At 40.8% G+C, this 17,861-nt stretch overlaps 1 protein-coding gene across 1 annotated transcript in view; it reads left to right on the forward strand.

The window, feature by feature from the left end:
• Nucleotides 1-17,861, forward strand: part of CARS2 (cysteinyl-tRNA synthetase 2, mitochondrial) — a 55,164-nt gene that overhangs the window by 13,886 nt on the left and 23,417 nt on the right. Inside the window, exons 4-10 of the mRNA XM_032764965.2 lie at nt 291-362; nt 951-1,056; nt 1,857-1,940; nt 2,733-2,862; nt 3,210-3,343; nt 9,973-10,040; nt 13,221-13,287. Coding sequence (XP_032620856.1) covers nt 291-362; nt 951-1,056; nt 1,857-1,940; nt 2,733-2,862; nt 3,210-3,343; nt 9,973-10,040; nt 13,221-13,287 — 661 coding nt within the window. The remainder of the gene's footprint in view (nt 1-290; nt 363-950; nt 1,057-1,856; nt 1,941-2,732; nt 2,863-3,209; nt 3,344-9,972; nt 10,041-13,220; nt 13,288-17,861) is intronic.

The raw sequence follows: 17,861 nt of genomic DNA on the forward strand, positions 1-17,861 counted from the left end.
TGAATAAAAAGGTTTGTGGACTTAATTTTTAGTCACTTTCTATAGGAAGAAGTGGATTAAAATATTCCTATAATTAAAAAAGATAAATAAAATAATCACTTTTATGCTATAACTATCTTTTATATAGCCTCTGTACTGAATGTTGGATTAATAAACCTTCCTTACTTTTTTTTTTTTTTAACCTCGGGGGGTCCCCATAACTCTTCCAATTAGCCATTAACTGACTAATAAGACTATAATATTTTGTATTATTTTGATTTATGATTCACTCATCTGCCTCTCTTCTACAGATGAACATATCGCCATTAGCTCTTGCCCGAGTTTATGAAGAAGACTTTAAACAAGACATGGCTTCATTAAAGGTACAAATATTTAATATTTATCTTCTTAAACTGAAATTATTATAAAGTACATTTATTTGTTAAAGGAACAATGACAACCTGATTTTTAAGTTATAATTTTAATTGACTAATTTGAAAATACTTTCTCATTAATCATCCTTTAAATAGTACATAGTGAACATTTTTAAAATTCCCTTTTAAAATTTTTATAATATTTCATCTGATCCCCATATGTTTACATGTGTCTTTTGGTAAGGAAGAAACTGTCTCAGGGAATGAATGAACAGTTATAAGCTTTTCAAGATGGGTACTGCATACTGCCTGTGTTTGGGCAGCGCCTAGCACAGGGATTGGCAACCTTTGGCCCGTGGCCCACCCGGGTAAGCACCCTGGCGGTCCGGTCCAGTTTGTTTACCTCACACATCCTCAGGTTTGGCTGATCGCGACTCCCACTGGCTGCGATTTGCCATCCCAGGCCATTGGGGGCTGCAGGTAGTAGTGTATGCTGAGGGATGTTTTTAAGTTGGCAGTGTTCCTTTAAACATGCTAGTATTGGCGTGAACTAAAGTAGCTTATCAGCAGCATATTCCTTTTGCTTCTTTATTTAAGGTTCTTCCCCCAACAGTATATATGAGAGTGACTGAAAATATTCCTCAGATAATTTCTTTTATAGAACGAATAATAGCTAATGGACATGCTTATGCAACTTCCGAAGGTAAGACTTCTAGCAATACGGTTTGATGTTAATGTGTATGCAAGAAATTCATTCTCTTAATTGGAGTTATGACCATACCACTTTGGGGTCAGTTCAGATAATAACATCTCTTCCTTTGATTGATAACTAATAAGGAAAATGCTGTGAATAACTTTAATACACTTTGTATACAATGCTAAGAACATGTATAATTATATTGTAATTTAAATGTAACTGAGTTTTAATGTTGTTCTTTATGGGCATTGACTGAATTATATAATTCCTGTGGGGAAATTCTGGGCTAGAAAACCATGGAACTGGCACACACCAGAGGTTTGTGCAAGATAAGAACCTGGTAGTCCCTATGGGAAGACGTGCATCCCCTATGCATTGCAGAGCACATCTTTTGCAAAACAGAGTGCATAGTAGGGTTTTAGAAGCAGGGCTTGTGGTTGCTGGGGGACCTCGGCTGCGGGTTAACTACACCTGTGAGAGGCTTCTTCTGAGTCCTGAAGAGTACAGTTAATGTTATGTGAGCAGAAAAGAACCCACCATGACTTTTATATCCTAGGGTGGGTTTGCAGTTAGAAAAAATAGTCTTATGTGCGAGACAAGCAAACTTAATCTGTAGTCTTTGAGACATGGTAAACATGGAAACCCATGCTCTCATTATTGCAGTTACTTTTCAGAGCAGAATGATTCTTTTAGGAAACGGTACGCAACAGATGCTTTACTCAGGAAAAGTGTTTACCTTTTCACCACGCTGGCAAAGTGCATGCTCCGTATCTTTGTAATAAATCTCAATGTTTGTTTTCTAACAGGTAATGTTTATTTTGATGTCAAATCTAGGGGAGAACGATATGGAAAGTTAACAAGTATTCACCCTGATGTACAAGAGGAAATGGGTATGTTGATATGGACTGGTTTGGATCAATACTTTGTTTTAGTTAAATGCGTTTTCTGAGGCTTAACTAGCGTGTGTATGAAATCCTAATATGAAAGGTTAACGCAATACAAACAGTGCATCTCCTACTCAGCCATAGTTCTTTTGTAACTTTAATTCGTAGATAATGTTTATTTAGTGCTAAAGAAGTTTTGATCATTTTTTCTCGATGTAGGTACTTAAGGGTTTTTTTTTCCTGACTTTACTTCACTTAAATACAGTTTTCTTGCTGAAAAATTGGAAGGAAAGTTATTCTGCAACCACCGGATCACCGGTGTTTAGGAGAAATGATTGTTTTATATTTTCCCGGTTATCTCTGGATGGAATAGAGTTAGAAATATGTTAGGTGTGAGTCTGTTAGTGGAAGCTAAGATCAGCTTGGTATAAATAAGATGATATACTTTAGTCAAATACAAGTTACTGAGTTCAATACAGGGGGAACTGGGTGAAATTCTTTAGCCTGTGTTACAAAGGGAGTTAGACTTGATGATCTGATGATCCCTTCTTGCCTTAAGGATGATGGATGAATCAGAGTCCATTTCTAGCTCACAGTAGATTGTTCAGGATATTATTTTTGTTGAACACTTTGTGTCCAACATGTCTGTCCTCCAGGATAGGGAAAAAAATACAGGAAAATGGAAGGGTCTGTTCAAGAGTAAAATCTGGATAGCTCCCTTTACTGACATTCTGAATGGTTCATGCATTTACTCTTTTTGGAGACTTATCCTATTAACAAATAATAAATGATTGGCAGTTGATAGTGATAAGCGACATCTCAAAGATTTTGCCCTGTGGAAGGCAGCCAAACCTCAAGAACTTTATTGGGCTTCTCCTTGGGGAAAAGGAAGACCTGGCTGGCACATCGAGTGCTCTACAATTTCGAGGTCAGATTTCCTAGATCTTTAATTTTGTGCACGTCTGTGTGCCTGCATGTGTGTGTGATTGATGTGGATTTGCTAACTGGAACAAGGAAAAGATATTGTAATTTGTAATTCTTTAATCTAAACAAAAATAAAAAATTGCTGACTATAAAGAAAACATGTTCATTTTTGCGGAAAGTGAAAATTGGCAAATTGCTGAGATTTTAGTATTTTTTTAGAATACTTATTCTGTTACTGTAATAAACTGGAGAAAGAATTTAGACTTAAAGTGTTTCATTCTGTTAATTACTGCATTGCCTTACAAAGGCTCTTGTGGTGGTCTGGTTTTGACCAGTAAAATATTGTTACAGTACAGTGTTTGGAAGCCAACTGGATATCCATACTGGTGGCATAGATCTTGCTTTCCCACATCATGAAAATGAAATTGCACAGTGTGAGGTTTATCATCAGTGTGAACAATGGGGAAATTATTTTCTACATTCTGGTAAGTAACAGCTTAAATTTAATCTTCTTAAATTTTGTATTTGGCTTTCAGCTTTTCATGGCCTGCTTTTATGCTTAAAAATGTGGAGAAAAACTTAGATACAGATGCATTGCTACAATGACCAAGTTTGTTTTCTCCAAATAAATTAAGAAAGGTCATTGAAAATGAATTTTACCTTAAATAATACAAATTGACTCTTTTTTTTTTTTTTTAAATAAGTTCGGAAATGTAGGCGTTTTTAATTGTAATTGGATTTTTGGAAGTTTCTAAGTAGTTAAACTGGTTTTTTTTTGCCCTGGATGAAACGATTGGAAGGGAACATTAATTATTACTCCTTGAAGATATAGTCTTTCAGAATTCTCACTCATCCTTCACCTGCTTTCCTTAGAATTTTGAGATCATGTGTCTTTTTTATATTTATTTATCCCAAAAAAATAGAAAAGATTTAGAGAATCCTGTGGCACCTTATAGACTAACAGACGTTTTGGAGCGTGAGCTTTCGTGGGTGAATACCCACTTCTTCAGACGCAGGTAGTGGAAATTTCCAGGGGCAGGTGTATATATGCTAGCAAGCAAGCTAGAGATAACGAGGTTAGTTCAATCAGGGAGGTGAGGCCTGTTCTACTATGCAGTAGAGGTGTGAAGAACCAAGGGAGGAGAAACTGGTTCTGTATTGGCAAGCCATTCACAGTCTTGTCAAAGCCACTGTGAATGGCTTGCCAATTACAGAACAGTTTCTCCTCCCTTGGTTTTCACACCTCTACTGCTTAGAAAGGGCCTCACCCTCCCTGATTGAACTAACCTCGTTTACTCTAGCTTCTTTCTAGCATTATACACGCCCTTGGAAATTGTCGCACTACCTCGTCTGAAGAAGTGGGTATTCACCCACGAAAGCTCACGCTCCAAAACGTCTGTTAGTCTATAAGGTGCCACAGGATTCTCTGCTGCTTTTACAGATCCAGACTAACACGGCTACCCCTCTGATAATAGAAAAGATTTAGTTAGTTACTTTGGTATGCATGTGCATATATGCCTAAAAATAGAAAAACACCACACCTTGGAATCAGAACCCCCAAAATCTGGGTGAAGGTGAGTGAGGTAAGTAGGTGAGACAGAATTCTGTGAGATGATGTCTGATGATAATTTTCAGAAGCACCAAAACTGTGATGGATTACAAATCATTCTTGGAGTCCTTTAACTCTCAGCATCACGTGCACTGGGCTTGAAATAGTGTTCAACAGAAAGCTGTAATCAGAACAGCAGTATTTATAAATGTAGTAAAAGGATTTGAGTCATGGTAGGGAAAGTCATCTGTGCCAATGGAAAATGAGACCTGAGGATAATGCTGAGGTGTATAAACAGATTAACAAAGAAAAAACCCTAGTGGTGTTTTCCAACAGAGAAACATCTGGATTAGAGAAAGATACTGGAGTTGTGAATGTGTAATTATTCTGTTGTTGACATAGCTCTTAACTCTAAATTCACTAAATCCAGCAGAGAAACTTTTATCTATTAGTAGCATTATTTCCAGTCATGAGAAGAGAAACAAGATTGTTTGTGTCTAACATGCTCTGTAATTGACTTCTTTTGCTTTATGCTTGCCTGTCCTGGGGTCCTGGCATCCTGGAAAAAGAAATAACTTCAAAGAAAGATTTCTTCCGTCTGCCTCCTACTCTTTTTTCAGTCTTGTTTCTCCACAACTCACCACAGTTGTTGTATTGCCCAGTCTATTTGGAACTCACTCTCTGGGTACCTTACCTTTAAATTTTCCCTAAAGCCATGGGAGCAGTTCATCAACTGGTCTAAATTGTCGTAACTCTATTGAAGTCTTCCTTTCTAGCTTTCTTTAACTTCCTCTTAGTGATCCAAACAATTTACATTGTCTTTGATGGCAGGGTTGACAAACTACTCACTTTATATCTTGAGGAGATTCACATACCCCTTAGCACAGGTGAGCACCAGAGGCAGTTCAATTACCGTATCAGCTATGATATACCATACTGTTTTATAGCAAACTGTTTTCAAGCATGATTTTAAATTAGCTTGGGCCATATTGATTTTTAAACACTCTCTTATCAATATGAACTTTATTTAAATCAAATATAGAAACCATATCTAGCCTATGCAACTTTAACTGATTTTAATCACAATTTGGCACCGTCAGCATTGGCCAGAGGGGAAAAGAAATAATTAAAGGGCAAGGTTAGCTAAAGCATACTTCTGAATGTCCCCTTCAGCTTGGTGAGTGGGGAAATTCAGCATGGAATTGTTCCGAGGTCTAGTGTGGATGGACCCATAGTGTAGACAGCCTCAGGCCTCTTATTTCCACACTCTTACAGAGCTTAAAAAAAGAGAGAGAGAAAGATTGAGGGTTGGGTGACTTTGTCATCTGTTAWGACAAAAGACYTTTTTCAGACAGCTAGCTACCTCATTGGTTTTGTCTAAATAGACTCTGTGACRGGCACAAACCCTTGTCTCACAAAATCTCCTGTTTGTGGCATTGCTCAGGACTGAATAGTGCCATGCTTTGCYGCTCTGAGTAGGAACGCTCCTAACACTTCTTTGTACAACACTCCAAATAATTTTGCTCCGCATTAGGCTTTGCCACTGCATCATCTTATATTGGTACTGGGGATATCTACCCTGTATATTATGGTCCTCTTTCCCACAGTGGTTATTCTGATTTAGGGTGACCATATGTTAAGAGGAAAATATCGGGACCGCTGCAGGGAGCGTGAGGGGGGAAAAAGGGGAGGGGTTTCTTTTACGCTTACCCGTCCGGGACTTCAGTGGCAATTCATCGGAGAGCCCTTCAGTCGCAGACAGTCTTCGGCGATATTTCGGTGGGGGTAATAAACCTTGCCGCCAAAGACAGAAGCACCTGCTGCCAAAATACCGCCAAAGACTGTCCGCGACTGAAGGACTCTCCACCGAATTGCTGCTGAAGACCAGGAAACAAAATATCGGGACAAATGGCGTCCCGACCGTACTCTGGTCAGGACGCGGGACAAACTCCTCAAGATCGGGACAGTCCCGATTTGTTCGGGACATCTGGTCACCCTATTCTGACTTCCTCCAAAGTTGGTGGTAATAAAGCCTGATTCTGCATCCCCAGCCCCTATACATGTTGAGTACTGCTTCTTCATGCAAGAAGTCCCATTGTGTTCACTGAACTACTCCTGTGAGTAAGGGCTGCAGAATAAGACCCGTAGTTTGTGGTATATAAACATAGGCCTAGCACAGCTTGCTTAAGCAGTAAATTTAAATTCATGGGGATTTGCAAAGTGATCAGAATGAGATAAAAGAATCATAGAACTGCAATGCCCATAGTACAATTCTGCTTGGAGGAAGCTCTTGTTGCAGTTGTGTATATCTGTAATGTTGGAGCCATGGTTGATCAAATTTCCAAATGCCACTATTGGTTTAAACCCAGTCTGTGACCCAATATGTTTGAGTTTAACTTTCTGAGACTACAAGTATAGACAGTACTCAGCCCTGGATTCTTACTGCTGCAGCTCTAATGCAAAAATTCCTGAGCTGTAATCACAAAGTATTAGTTTTCAGGTCAATATAAACATGTCCATTTTTGTTTTGTCTGTTAATTGGCAAATATGACCTTCATGGGGCCAATTGAAATTTTAAAATTTACTAGGATGCTCTTTGGGGCAGAGACTGTCTTCTTGTTTGGGTTTGTACGGTGCCTAGCACAGTGGGGTCGCTATGATAATATAAATAATAGTAATAAGACTATACTGGGAGTGACTCAGACTGTTTCATGTATTACCACCTGCACTGGTTACACTGAATGCAGGTTTTAACTCGCAGTGTAGAGTACAGTATGTTGTAAGTCAACAAATGGAGCTCGTCCCGTGGCAGTCTGTTATCCCCAAGAGGTGAGCTTTATTCCCAAAATCCAGGCGAGTTTAGTGGTTTCCCTTGTGAAGGATGTTCACTACTTTTCAATGAAGGGTTCTAGCTGGCGGAACCCTTTCAGTTTTATTCTTAAATGTTGTAAATCAAACTGTAGAAAGATTCTTGTCTAGGAAAGAATGAAGGATTCTGAGTTCTCCCAGAAAGAGAGAGAGAGCAGGATTCCAGTTAGAATTCAGTTGACGGTTCTCTAGAAGCCAATAAATTACATTTTTTCAGTTAAGAAATGGCTGCTGGAGGAGGATATTGTGAATTATTTAGGACACATGATTCAGCTTCAAAAATAATTCTGCTAACACTCCGGAATACTGGCAGGCTCAGAATCATAAGAGCGGTCCCCATTAGAAGAAAATCCCTGCAGTGAGGATAAATCATCTTCTAAAGATTTTATTTTTAGACTGCTCATCCTCTGGGAAGAACACCAAGCCAAAGTTGTGAAATCCTGATATTTTAGATTCTTTAATGGAACCATCTTCTGCCAGTGATGGGATTCTCTCATATAGCGGAGCGGGATTTGAAATAATTCAGATGTTGCTGATGCCTTCTTATGGAACCATGTGATAGAGATACTCTGGTCAAAAATTTAAAACTGTCCCAATCTTGAGGAGTTTGTTCCGCGTCCCGACCAGAGTACGGTCGGGACGCCATTTGTCCCGATATTTTGTTTCCTGGTCTTCAGCAGCAATTCGGCGGAAAGTCCTTCAGTCGCGGACAGTCTTTGGCGGTATTTTGGCAGCAGGTGCTTCTGTCTTTGGCGGCAAGGTTTATTACCCCCACCGAAATATCGCCAAAGACCGTCCGTGACCGAAGGGCTCTCCGACGAATTGCCACTGAAGTCCCGGACGGGTGAGTGTAAAAGAAACCCCTCCCCTTTTTCCCCCCTCACGCTCCCTGCAGCGGTCCCGATATTTTCCTCTTAACATATGGTCACCCTAAATCAGAATAACCACTGTGGGAAAGAGGACCATAATATACAGGGTAGATATCCCCAGTACCAATATAAGATGATGCAGTGGCAAAGCCTAATGCGGAGCAAAATTATTTGGAGTGTTGTACAAAGAAGTGTTAGGAGCGTTCCTACTCAGAGCAGCAAAGCATGGCACTATTCAGTCCTGAGCAATGCCACAAACAGGAGATTTTGTGAGACAAGGGTTTGTGCCAGTCACAGAGTCTATTTAGACAAAACCAATGAGGTAGCTAGCTGTCTGAAAAAAGTCTTTTGTCTTAACAGATGACAAAGTCACCCAACCCTCAATCTTTCTCTCTCTCTTTTTTTAAGCTCTGTAAGAGTGTGGAAATAAGAGGCCTGAGGCTGTCTACACTATGGGTGCGTCCACACTAGACCTCGGAACAATTCCATGCTGAATTTCCCCACTAACCAAGCTGAAGGGGACATTCAGAAGCATGCTTTAGCTAACCTTGCCCTTTAATTATTTCTTTTCCCCTCTGGCCAATGCTGACGGTGCCAAATTGTGATTAAAATCAGTTAAAGTTGCATAGGCTAGATATGGTTTCTATATTTGATTAAAATAAAGTTCACATTGATAAGAAAGTGTTTAAAAATTAATATGACCCAAGCTAATTTTAAAACACGCTTACGGGACCAAGATGTGTTGGAGATGGAAGGGAGCAGGTTTATCCATGACTACTTGCAGGGATGTCAGATTTAGAGCATCACAGTCCATAGGTATAAACATGATGCTCCCAGGACCATACCATTCACGTGATCGAGTTATCCAAAGTGGGTGCATTTTCAGGGGCTTGCCTTTGTTAATTGGGGCTGGTCTGTTTGTACTAGGGGGCAGCCAGGGAAATATCCATCTTGTGTGACAAGGATGCAGTCCCAGATACAGCATATTATTTTTAGTATATATTATGACTCCCCCTTTAGTTCATTCTTCTCTGGTCTTCCCACTAACGTTTTGCATCACTTTTAGCTCCTGAAGCATTTCTAAGTCCAGATTTTCACAAGGAAAACAGCTTCAAGTTACCTTTGCTTTGGGAAGCTGCTGGTAAAAACTATTGATTGCTTTTCAAAATCCTTGGCTCACTTTTCAAGTCCTTTTAAGGTGGAACTTCATTGTATATGTGTGACCTTCCTTACATCTTGCCAGCATTGTTTTGTCTATTACAGAACCCTTAGTATCACCTGCTCCTATTAAATCCTAAATTTGGTGGAGGTTTGTATGTCTCTTCCCTACTTTGAAACTTGCCCATTTTGTATGGGCACTGTTGTAAGGCAAAGCTTCTGAATTAGTTGTCTGGCTGTGTTACACTTTTATTCCATTTTTGAATTTGGTTGGAAAATGCCTTGCTTTGCATGAGGATACTATATGTTTGAGGAGGCTTTACAGGACTCCAAATATCACTATGGGATGTCAAGAGAGAAGACTTCTTTCTATTATTATTTAGAAGTGTGTGTGTTGGCATTTCTGGTAAAAACAAGCTGTTTATTTTCTTCCATTCCATTAGTTTTATTTCTTTAGATTGGTTTAAAATGTCCCCATCCAAAGCTCTGGGTGCCTAATGGTGTAGGATTTTGGGTAAAGCTGTGGTTAAAAATACAAAGCACTGCATTGAAATGGTTATGACAAATCCATCCAAGTATATTCTACCTCCAGTTCCTCAAAACAGAGTTTGCTTTTCCATCCTCCACTCATTCAGAAGCAGACTAATTTAACTAATATTTTTTCTTCTAGGGCATTTGCTTATTAAAGGAAATCAAGAAAAAATGTCAAAATCATTAAAAAACTACATTACAATTAAGGTAATATGTTGTTGTGAACTAGAGAAGTTTTGCTGTGTGTGTGTGTTTAGTATGCTATAATTCATTATGGCTCTGATCCAGGAAAACACGTGGACACGTTCAAATCATGTGCTTAAATCCTGTCCTTTATAGGAGCACTCTCCCCAGATTTCCAGACCTGAAGAAGAGCTCTGTGTAGGCTTGAAAGCTTGTCTCTCTCACCAACAGAAGTTATCTCTGTTCCCCACATTGGGGGTCTTTGTACCTATTATGTTTTATTGGGCATATTAACCTTTAGTAATCAGTATGACACCTGCTCTTACTCAAGGGTTGTTTAGAGTCCTGAGGCTGAGGCAATGGGCCATAATCAAAAAATATAGTTCAGTTCTCTTCACATAGTGAATTTGAGACTCCTGCCTTAACATATGTGAGCAAAGATGCATATTCTGGAACCCAACATTCATACCATCTATTAAACTGTTCAGCAGACAAGCAGATATAAATTCATTAACATAGGCTATTAGATTCTTTTGGAATCTGGGGCACTACTTTTTTGAGACTTCATTCCTTATCTCATTTAACATGAAGCAGGATTTGATAATGTAAACTTTTTTATATGGAACTGACATTTATCTTCCAATGCCAGTGTAGCTGGTTGTTGTAGCTGGCTTTTTTTTTTTTTTATTAATTTAAGTTAATTGTATTTTTTTTTTTTTTACTGTCATTCTCTTATTAACTCAAATAGATCTTTACCTTGTAGCTAATATCAAGTGCCAGGAGTGGGTCTGTTTCAGCCTATGCGATCCTGTTAGATGGTAATACCGTATTAGAGAGGCATAGGCTCTTGCCAAAAGCAGCTTTCTTAGCTAACGCCACAGAAGCACTCACTTCTGGTGGCTCCTGTCTATATGTTTGTTAGTGGGTTTAACCACAGTTTTTGAAGTGGTGCGTCACAGTTTGTCCTTGATTACATGTACAATTAAGCTGTGTTTAGCACCAGTTCAGCTGCACTCGGATGTCAGCAATGGGTAATTTTCCTCATGTAGGCAAGGATTAAAAGGCTGTATCAGCACATACTTTCCTCTCTCTCTGCCCTCCTGGAAGACTAATTATAATCCTTTGAAAATCAGAGTGCAGTATGAGCTGCTTTATTCTTAATTCTCCTGATGCTGTCTGTGTATGGCTAAGCCTCATCTGCCCTAGGAAAATTACCCATCGCTGCCAGTTTTGACAGTAATTTTCCTAGTGTAGACAGATGCTGGAGAGGAGTTGGAGGAATGAGGGTTAACGCAAAAAGAATAACTTAAAAAATTAGAAATTGTCCACAGCTGCATTTCTAATGGAATGTTATGAGCTGAGAGAGAATGTTCCTGGGAAGGTGAAGAGAACTTTGTCATAGCCAATAGTTTTTACATGCAGGGCAAGTCAGATACATTTAACAATAAATAACTGCTGACCCAGCACTCCTCCCTGCCGTACCCCAGAGTAATTTTCCTTTAGTCTGAATATATATAGATTAGCTGTGACTAATGAAGGTAATCCTGTCCTGATGGTAATTTGCAGATCAGTGAACTAAACTGCCTTGCATTTAGTCCTTCTGCATCGTGAAAGTTAAACCCTATGTGGGACTTTTCATGTGAGCTCTAAAAAAAAATCAAGGCTAGGATGATGCTGCCTACTGCCATCCCATTGTCTCCCCTGCCAGTAATACACTGAACACATTGCAAATAGTCAGTGAGGCATGACTTTCCTTTCCTGTAGCCACGTTTGATGCCCTTGATCAAGCTGTGCTTTTCTGCAGTATTCTGCAGTATTCCACATGTTAAAATAACTATTCATATTCTCCCCCCAAATCAGTTTTGTGTGAATATTTTCAGTTTTCCCACACACCCTATTTTGAAGAGTGACCTCTTTTCCCCCAAAACACAGATTTAAAAAAAATACATATATCCATACATACACATACCCATCTATCGAGATCTGGCAATTCAGATGGGCCTTGCACCAGCTCAGAGTTTTGATTCATACAGTTTATTTCCTTCCTTAGGCATAATACTGTCTTACCATACACTATCACAATGTCTTCAGGCACTTTGAGTTTACTAAGCTATATAAAGTGTATAGACAGATAATTTAGTATCCCAGTCCAATTCTTGATTTAGCTTAGCCTTGATTGCCCCAATTATTACTATTTTCATTTTAAACATTATGTGTGCTTAACATTTTGCCACCTTCACTGTGTCGCTTGCTGTAATATTGAAACAGAAGCTAAATCTCTGTATGCATTTCTTTGTTTTCCCATCTTTTCAGACTTGTACTAACTTCTCATTGCAATGCTATAGTTCATCAGCACGTAGAGGTACTACCAATTTACTACCTCTCATCTGCTAAAGTAAAAAGATCATGAATGTAGCATTCGCTGTTACCTGCCACTCTTTGTGCTGACAAGTAGACAGGGTTGTCAAGAAGTGGACCATTTTTAAATATACCATCACGATTTGAAATGGTTCTTTGGAAGACTCAGTGAAATTCGTTGTCACAGGAGTGAAGTTTTAAAGCGACCTTAACATTAATCCAAAATGCGGGAGTTACCCTCTGGATGAGTAGGATTTTGACAGGTCTGTACGGATAAATCAAGCTAGTACAGGAGAAGTTAACTTTCACACAGTCCTGATTTTCCTTCTATTCCTACATATTCTAAGCTCTTAATTATAACATAAATTAAACTCTAATCTAGTTCAACAAACCCAACATTCTGTTTGTGAAGCTAGCAAGGCTTCTGGGTACCTTCCCCCATTCTGTTGTATCTGAATCTCAGCACATTTCAGGTTTACTTTTCTCTTTTGTCCTTCATACTGTGTGTTTGTTTGAGATGATCATAATGATGAAAATTTAATCTCAAGTGCATCTTTCAGTGCTTTATATCAACAGCTGGTATATATCTGACATTGCCTTGTTTAATTCTGCCACAAACTTTAATTTAAAGTTGAACGATTAATATTTTAAATCATTTTCATACTTCAGAACATTAAAATTGCAAAACAGGATAATCAAAAATGTATTTATTAATCTTTCCCAAAAGGCTAAGAAATGAACACAAAATACAGAAATGCAAATCCAACGTGTAAAATTACACAATGAAGATCTGTTGTTTAAACTATGTCTGGTATAATACTGGTTCTTTGTTTGTTTATTGATTAGGATTTTTTGACAAAGAATTCAGCGGATGAATTCAGAATGTTTTGTTTGCGCAGCAAGTACAGATCAGGTAAGAGGAAAAAAAAGGGGCTGATTAGTTTCTTTTCACACAATCCTCTAAAATGCTGAGGGGTCAATGCTGCAATGTGTTGGGTTATCTTCATGTAGAGCAAACTACTTTAATTCCCATGAGTAGAAGACTGCTCAGCACCTTGCTAGTGTGTGCTGATCTGTCACATGCTGGGAATTTTCATGCGCAAACAGTTCACTGACAGAGGTCTTTCTGCTGCTTAAATAACTTTAGCTATTTGTAGGAGCTACACTTTTCTGCTGCTTCAATGGATCCTTGCTCATATTAGGGGTATGTCTACACTACAATAGCACAGCTATGGCGCTGCAGCTGTATGGCTGTAGCACTTTGAGGTAGATGCTTACCTCATTGACAGAAAGAGTTTTTTCCATTAATGTAGTTAATCTATGTCTCCAAGAGGCAATCGCTAGCTCAATGGAAGAATTCTTCTGCATCTTCCCTGGGGTTAGGTCAGCCTAACTCCAGTGCTCAGGATGCAACATTTTTTATAGCCCCTGAGGGATGTAGCTCGGTTGATCTATTTTTTCACTTTCACTCACTTAAAATCGAAAGCTGTAGGAGTGCTGTTTATTCCTAAAATATTTCACAGAAAGGGCTGAGGAGAGTGTTGACTGAAGCCTGGTTTACACCTTAAAAATTAGATCGATCTAGCTAGGCTGCTCAGGGCTGTGACAAATTTTGTGCCATGAGTGCCATTGTTAAGTTGACTTAACCCCCAGAGTAGATGCGACTAGGTTGATGGAAGAATTCTTCCAATCTACTGCCTCTTGGAGAGGTGGATTAGCTGCTCGAATGGAAAACCCCCTTCTACTGATGTAGGAAGTAACTACGGTGCTACCGCAGCAAAGCTGTTGTGCCACTGTAGGCTTAGCCTGACTCTCAGCAACAGACCTCCATTACTACGGAAAATAAAGAACAAATTCTAGATGAATCTGTGTGCTGAGCAAGCCCCAAATGTGGATGTGTGAGAGGTTTTCTGTGGCAGGAATGCTGCTATTATGGATGCCATGCTCCTCACTTCAGAGTCTCTGCACCCGTCACAAGACACAATGAGTTTTTAGCACATGAATGGATCCTTGACATGCACCTCAAGGCACTTGGACCCTGAGCAAACCTGTTTTATTTTAAGAAATAGAAACCCAAACTACATAATATGTATGTACGACGTAATACAACGATTCAACAGCTCAGCCAAACCTTCTCCGGCTGCCCCTGGGGCGAGAAGAAGTGCTGACAGCCCTGCAGTGGATGAATGGTTACTCATCATTTGCTACAGCCTCATTCATTCATTTACAGGATGTGAAGACTTGCGGCAGTGAGTCTGGGCTCTTGTGCACATCTCATCTGATAAAGAATAAGGACAGAGGAAACCACACACTGTTGGTTGGAATCCAGTGGAAATAATGAGAATTTGCTGACAGTAACCTGCAGAAGCAAACACGTATGCGTGAATGGCTGCTGCTGTCTATACAAAGTGGGCACATAAGGTTAATAAGGCAGGACATGCTGTGGGACATGGGACTATTTTAAGGCGATGTCTACAGTGCAGAGTTAAGTCTACTTAGGTTTTGTCAACGATCATAAGTTGCTTTAATAATATCAGTGGAGCACATCCACGCAGCGCTCCGTTTGTCAGCTGAGCATGTCCACAGTTGTTGCTCTTGCATCGACAGCGTTGCAATTATGAGTAGCTGTCCCACAGTGCATCTCACCACCCTGTGCCACTGGGAGCTCTGGGAACGGATCACGGTGCATCATGGGGACATGCTTACTGTCCTATGATGCAGTTATTTCCGTGCCATCATTCCATGGACTTGTTTCGTGCCATTTTTCAACAGCCCTTGTAAACTGTGCACCCTTCATCTCTGCCTGACAGCCTGGATCCTGAGCTGCTGACCAGTCAGGTGATGAGCATTATGAACACAACACAGGTGGTCCTGCAGTATTTCATGAGCTGTGAAACAGAGAGTGAATTGGTGGTGCCTGCCCTGCTGTCTTCCATGGAAACAAATAATTCAAGATTACTGCTGGCATTCATAGACCAGCTTGCAACAGTGGACCATCGGGATCGCATCGCGATGCAGCTCTGGGATGATGAGTGGTGGCTGCAGAACTTTTGGATTCACAAAGCCACCATCCTGCGTGCAGCGCTCGCCCCTGCCCTGTGGCACAAGGACACCAGACTGAGACCTGCCCTCACTGTGGAAAAGCAAGCGGCAGTTGCGAATCAGTTTACAGTTTGAAAGTCTATGGTGGGGGCTACGGGGATGCAAATATATAGGACCATTAATTGCCTCTTGCTTTGAAGAACTGTGACTTTGGGTAATGTGCAGGAAATAATTGATAGCTTCAAGGCAATGGGATTCCCTGACTGCAGCAGGTTGATAGATGGAACACATCTCCCCATTTTGGCCCCCGACCATCTTGCAATGGAGTACATCAACTGAAAGGGCTACTTCTCCATGGTCTTGTGGGTACAGGTGGATCACCAGGACAGTTTCACTGAATCAGTGCGGGTTGGTCAGGGAAGGTGCATGGTGCAGGCATCTTTAGGAACACTGAACTGTATAGAAAGCTGCACACTGGGACTTTCTTTCCAGTCCAGAATTTTCCAATGGAGGAATGTGCAAATGCCCCATAGTGATCCTTGGACACTCTGCCTACCCCTTGGTCCCATAGCTCATGAAGCCTTACACGGGAAACCTAGACAGTAGCAAGGATCACTTCAACAGCAGGCTCAGCAGATGCAGAATGGCCATTGAATTGATCTTTGGCCGATTTAAAAGGTTGCTGGTGTTGGTTTTTATTTTTATTTTTTTGGCCAGTTAGATCTCAGTGAGGAAAATAATCCAATGATCATTGTGACCTGCTGTACTCTGCATAATATTTGCGAATTGAAGTGGGAAAAGTTTCCCTGGGGAGGGCTGCTGAGGCTGATTGGTTGGCTGCTAATTTTGAGCAGCCAGATGCAAAGGCAATTAGAGGGGCACAGTGGGAGGCTGTTTGAATCAGGGAGGCTTTGAAGGAGCATTTTGACAATGATTCCCAGTAGTGTGTCTGCATGTGATGTATTTGGTCAGGTTACCATGAATTATCTCTGTAGTGCTCACTTCTTGAGCATTATTGTAACGAGCAAATATTCCTACCTACAGCCACTGTTTCAGTGTTCACACTGAGCAATGTATGTATGTCACAAGTAAAGACTCAAGTTTAGTAATGGTCTAAAACACAAACTTTCAGACAAACGGGACATGAAAATGAGGAACAGTCTTGCAGTTAGGGCTCTTACAGCTGGGTGTAATTCCAGGTGTGGTGTGCATGGGGTACTTCGAGGGACCGGGAACACGCAATGAATGCGGTGGGGGAGTTTGGGGAGGGCATGGACCGGAGTTCTGTAGTGGCCGGAGAGGGCATTGGGCATGAATTTGCTTTGATTGCAGGCTAATGAGGGACTTCAACATCTCTGTCTGGTCCTCCAGGAGCTTTATCATCCACTCCTGCCCCTGTGTACTTTCCTGGCTCTCCAGCCTCAGTCTTTCATTAACTGTCCCACTCCATGCTCATTTTGCTACATGATGTGTCTGACTGCAGCACTTCGTGGAACATCTCCTCCTGGGTCGCTGCCTTATCAGATGGAGACGTTCCACCGGTGTGGAGGAGTGTGTTCTCAAGGGCATATCTGCAGAAGACAAAGAAATAATGAACAGACACTGTATTAAGCAACAAAGAGTCCTGTGGCACCTTTTAGACTAACAGATGTATTGGAGCATGAGCTTTCATGGGTGAATATCCACTTCGTCTGTTCACCCACTTCGTCAGATGCATGACATACGTCTGACGAAGTGGGTATTCACCCATGAAAGCTTATGCTCCAATACATGTTAGGTGCCACAGGACTCTGTTGCTTTTTACAGATCCAGACTAACACGGCTACCCCTCTGATACCAGAGACTGTATTGTGAGTGCGCTTACAGCTGTGAATCACAAAAGTTACACATACACTTCTTTCTCACTGTCCCTTGGCTAGCACACGGGTCGCTGCGAGTCCCAATTACAGTGAGTTTGCGGGAAGGGGGGTGAACAAGGGAGAAAGGGCAAGAAGGGACAAAGGGTGGTTTGTGAAGGGGGGTTATTATAAGTGGTTAGGGAAACGGTTCTGAATATGGGCACCCTTTTCCACAGGCTAGAGTAATTGAATCTGATATCTCACTCCTAAGGGTAACCCAGGATGCATGGGAGCATCTCCTGCATGCATGTAGATGCAGACTGGCCCTGTATGCCCCTTGCCTGTGTGCTGCTCTGGTCCCTGCAGAAATAATTGCCAGGGGACACAGCAAAGTTTCCTAGAGCGAGGGGAGAAACAGGGCAGCTCTCCCAAGGAACCTTCGGCAGAGGATTGCAGAATATCTACAGCAAAGTTTTCCTAGAGATCTCTATGGAGGATTCCAGAGACATCCCCGTGTACATTAACAAACTTTTCCATCCTGCCCCCACTGTGTAGATGCACAGGCTTGGTTTTTTATTTCTGTCCCTAATCCCTCCTCTACCATATA

The sequence above is a fragment of the Chelonoidis abingdonii genome, chromosome 1 (genome assembly GCF_003597395.2).
Source record: "Chelonoidis abingdonii isolate Lonesome George chromosome 1, CheloAbing_2.0, whole genome shotgun sequence".
NCBI classification, from domain to species: Eukaryota; Metazoa; Chordata; order Testudines; family Testudinidae; genus Chelonoidis; species Chelonoidis abingdonii.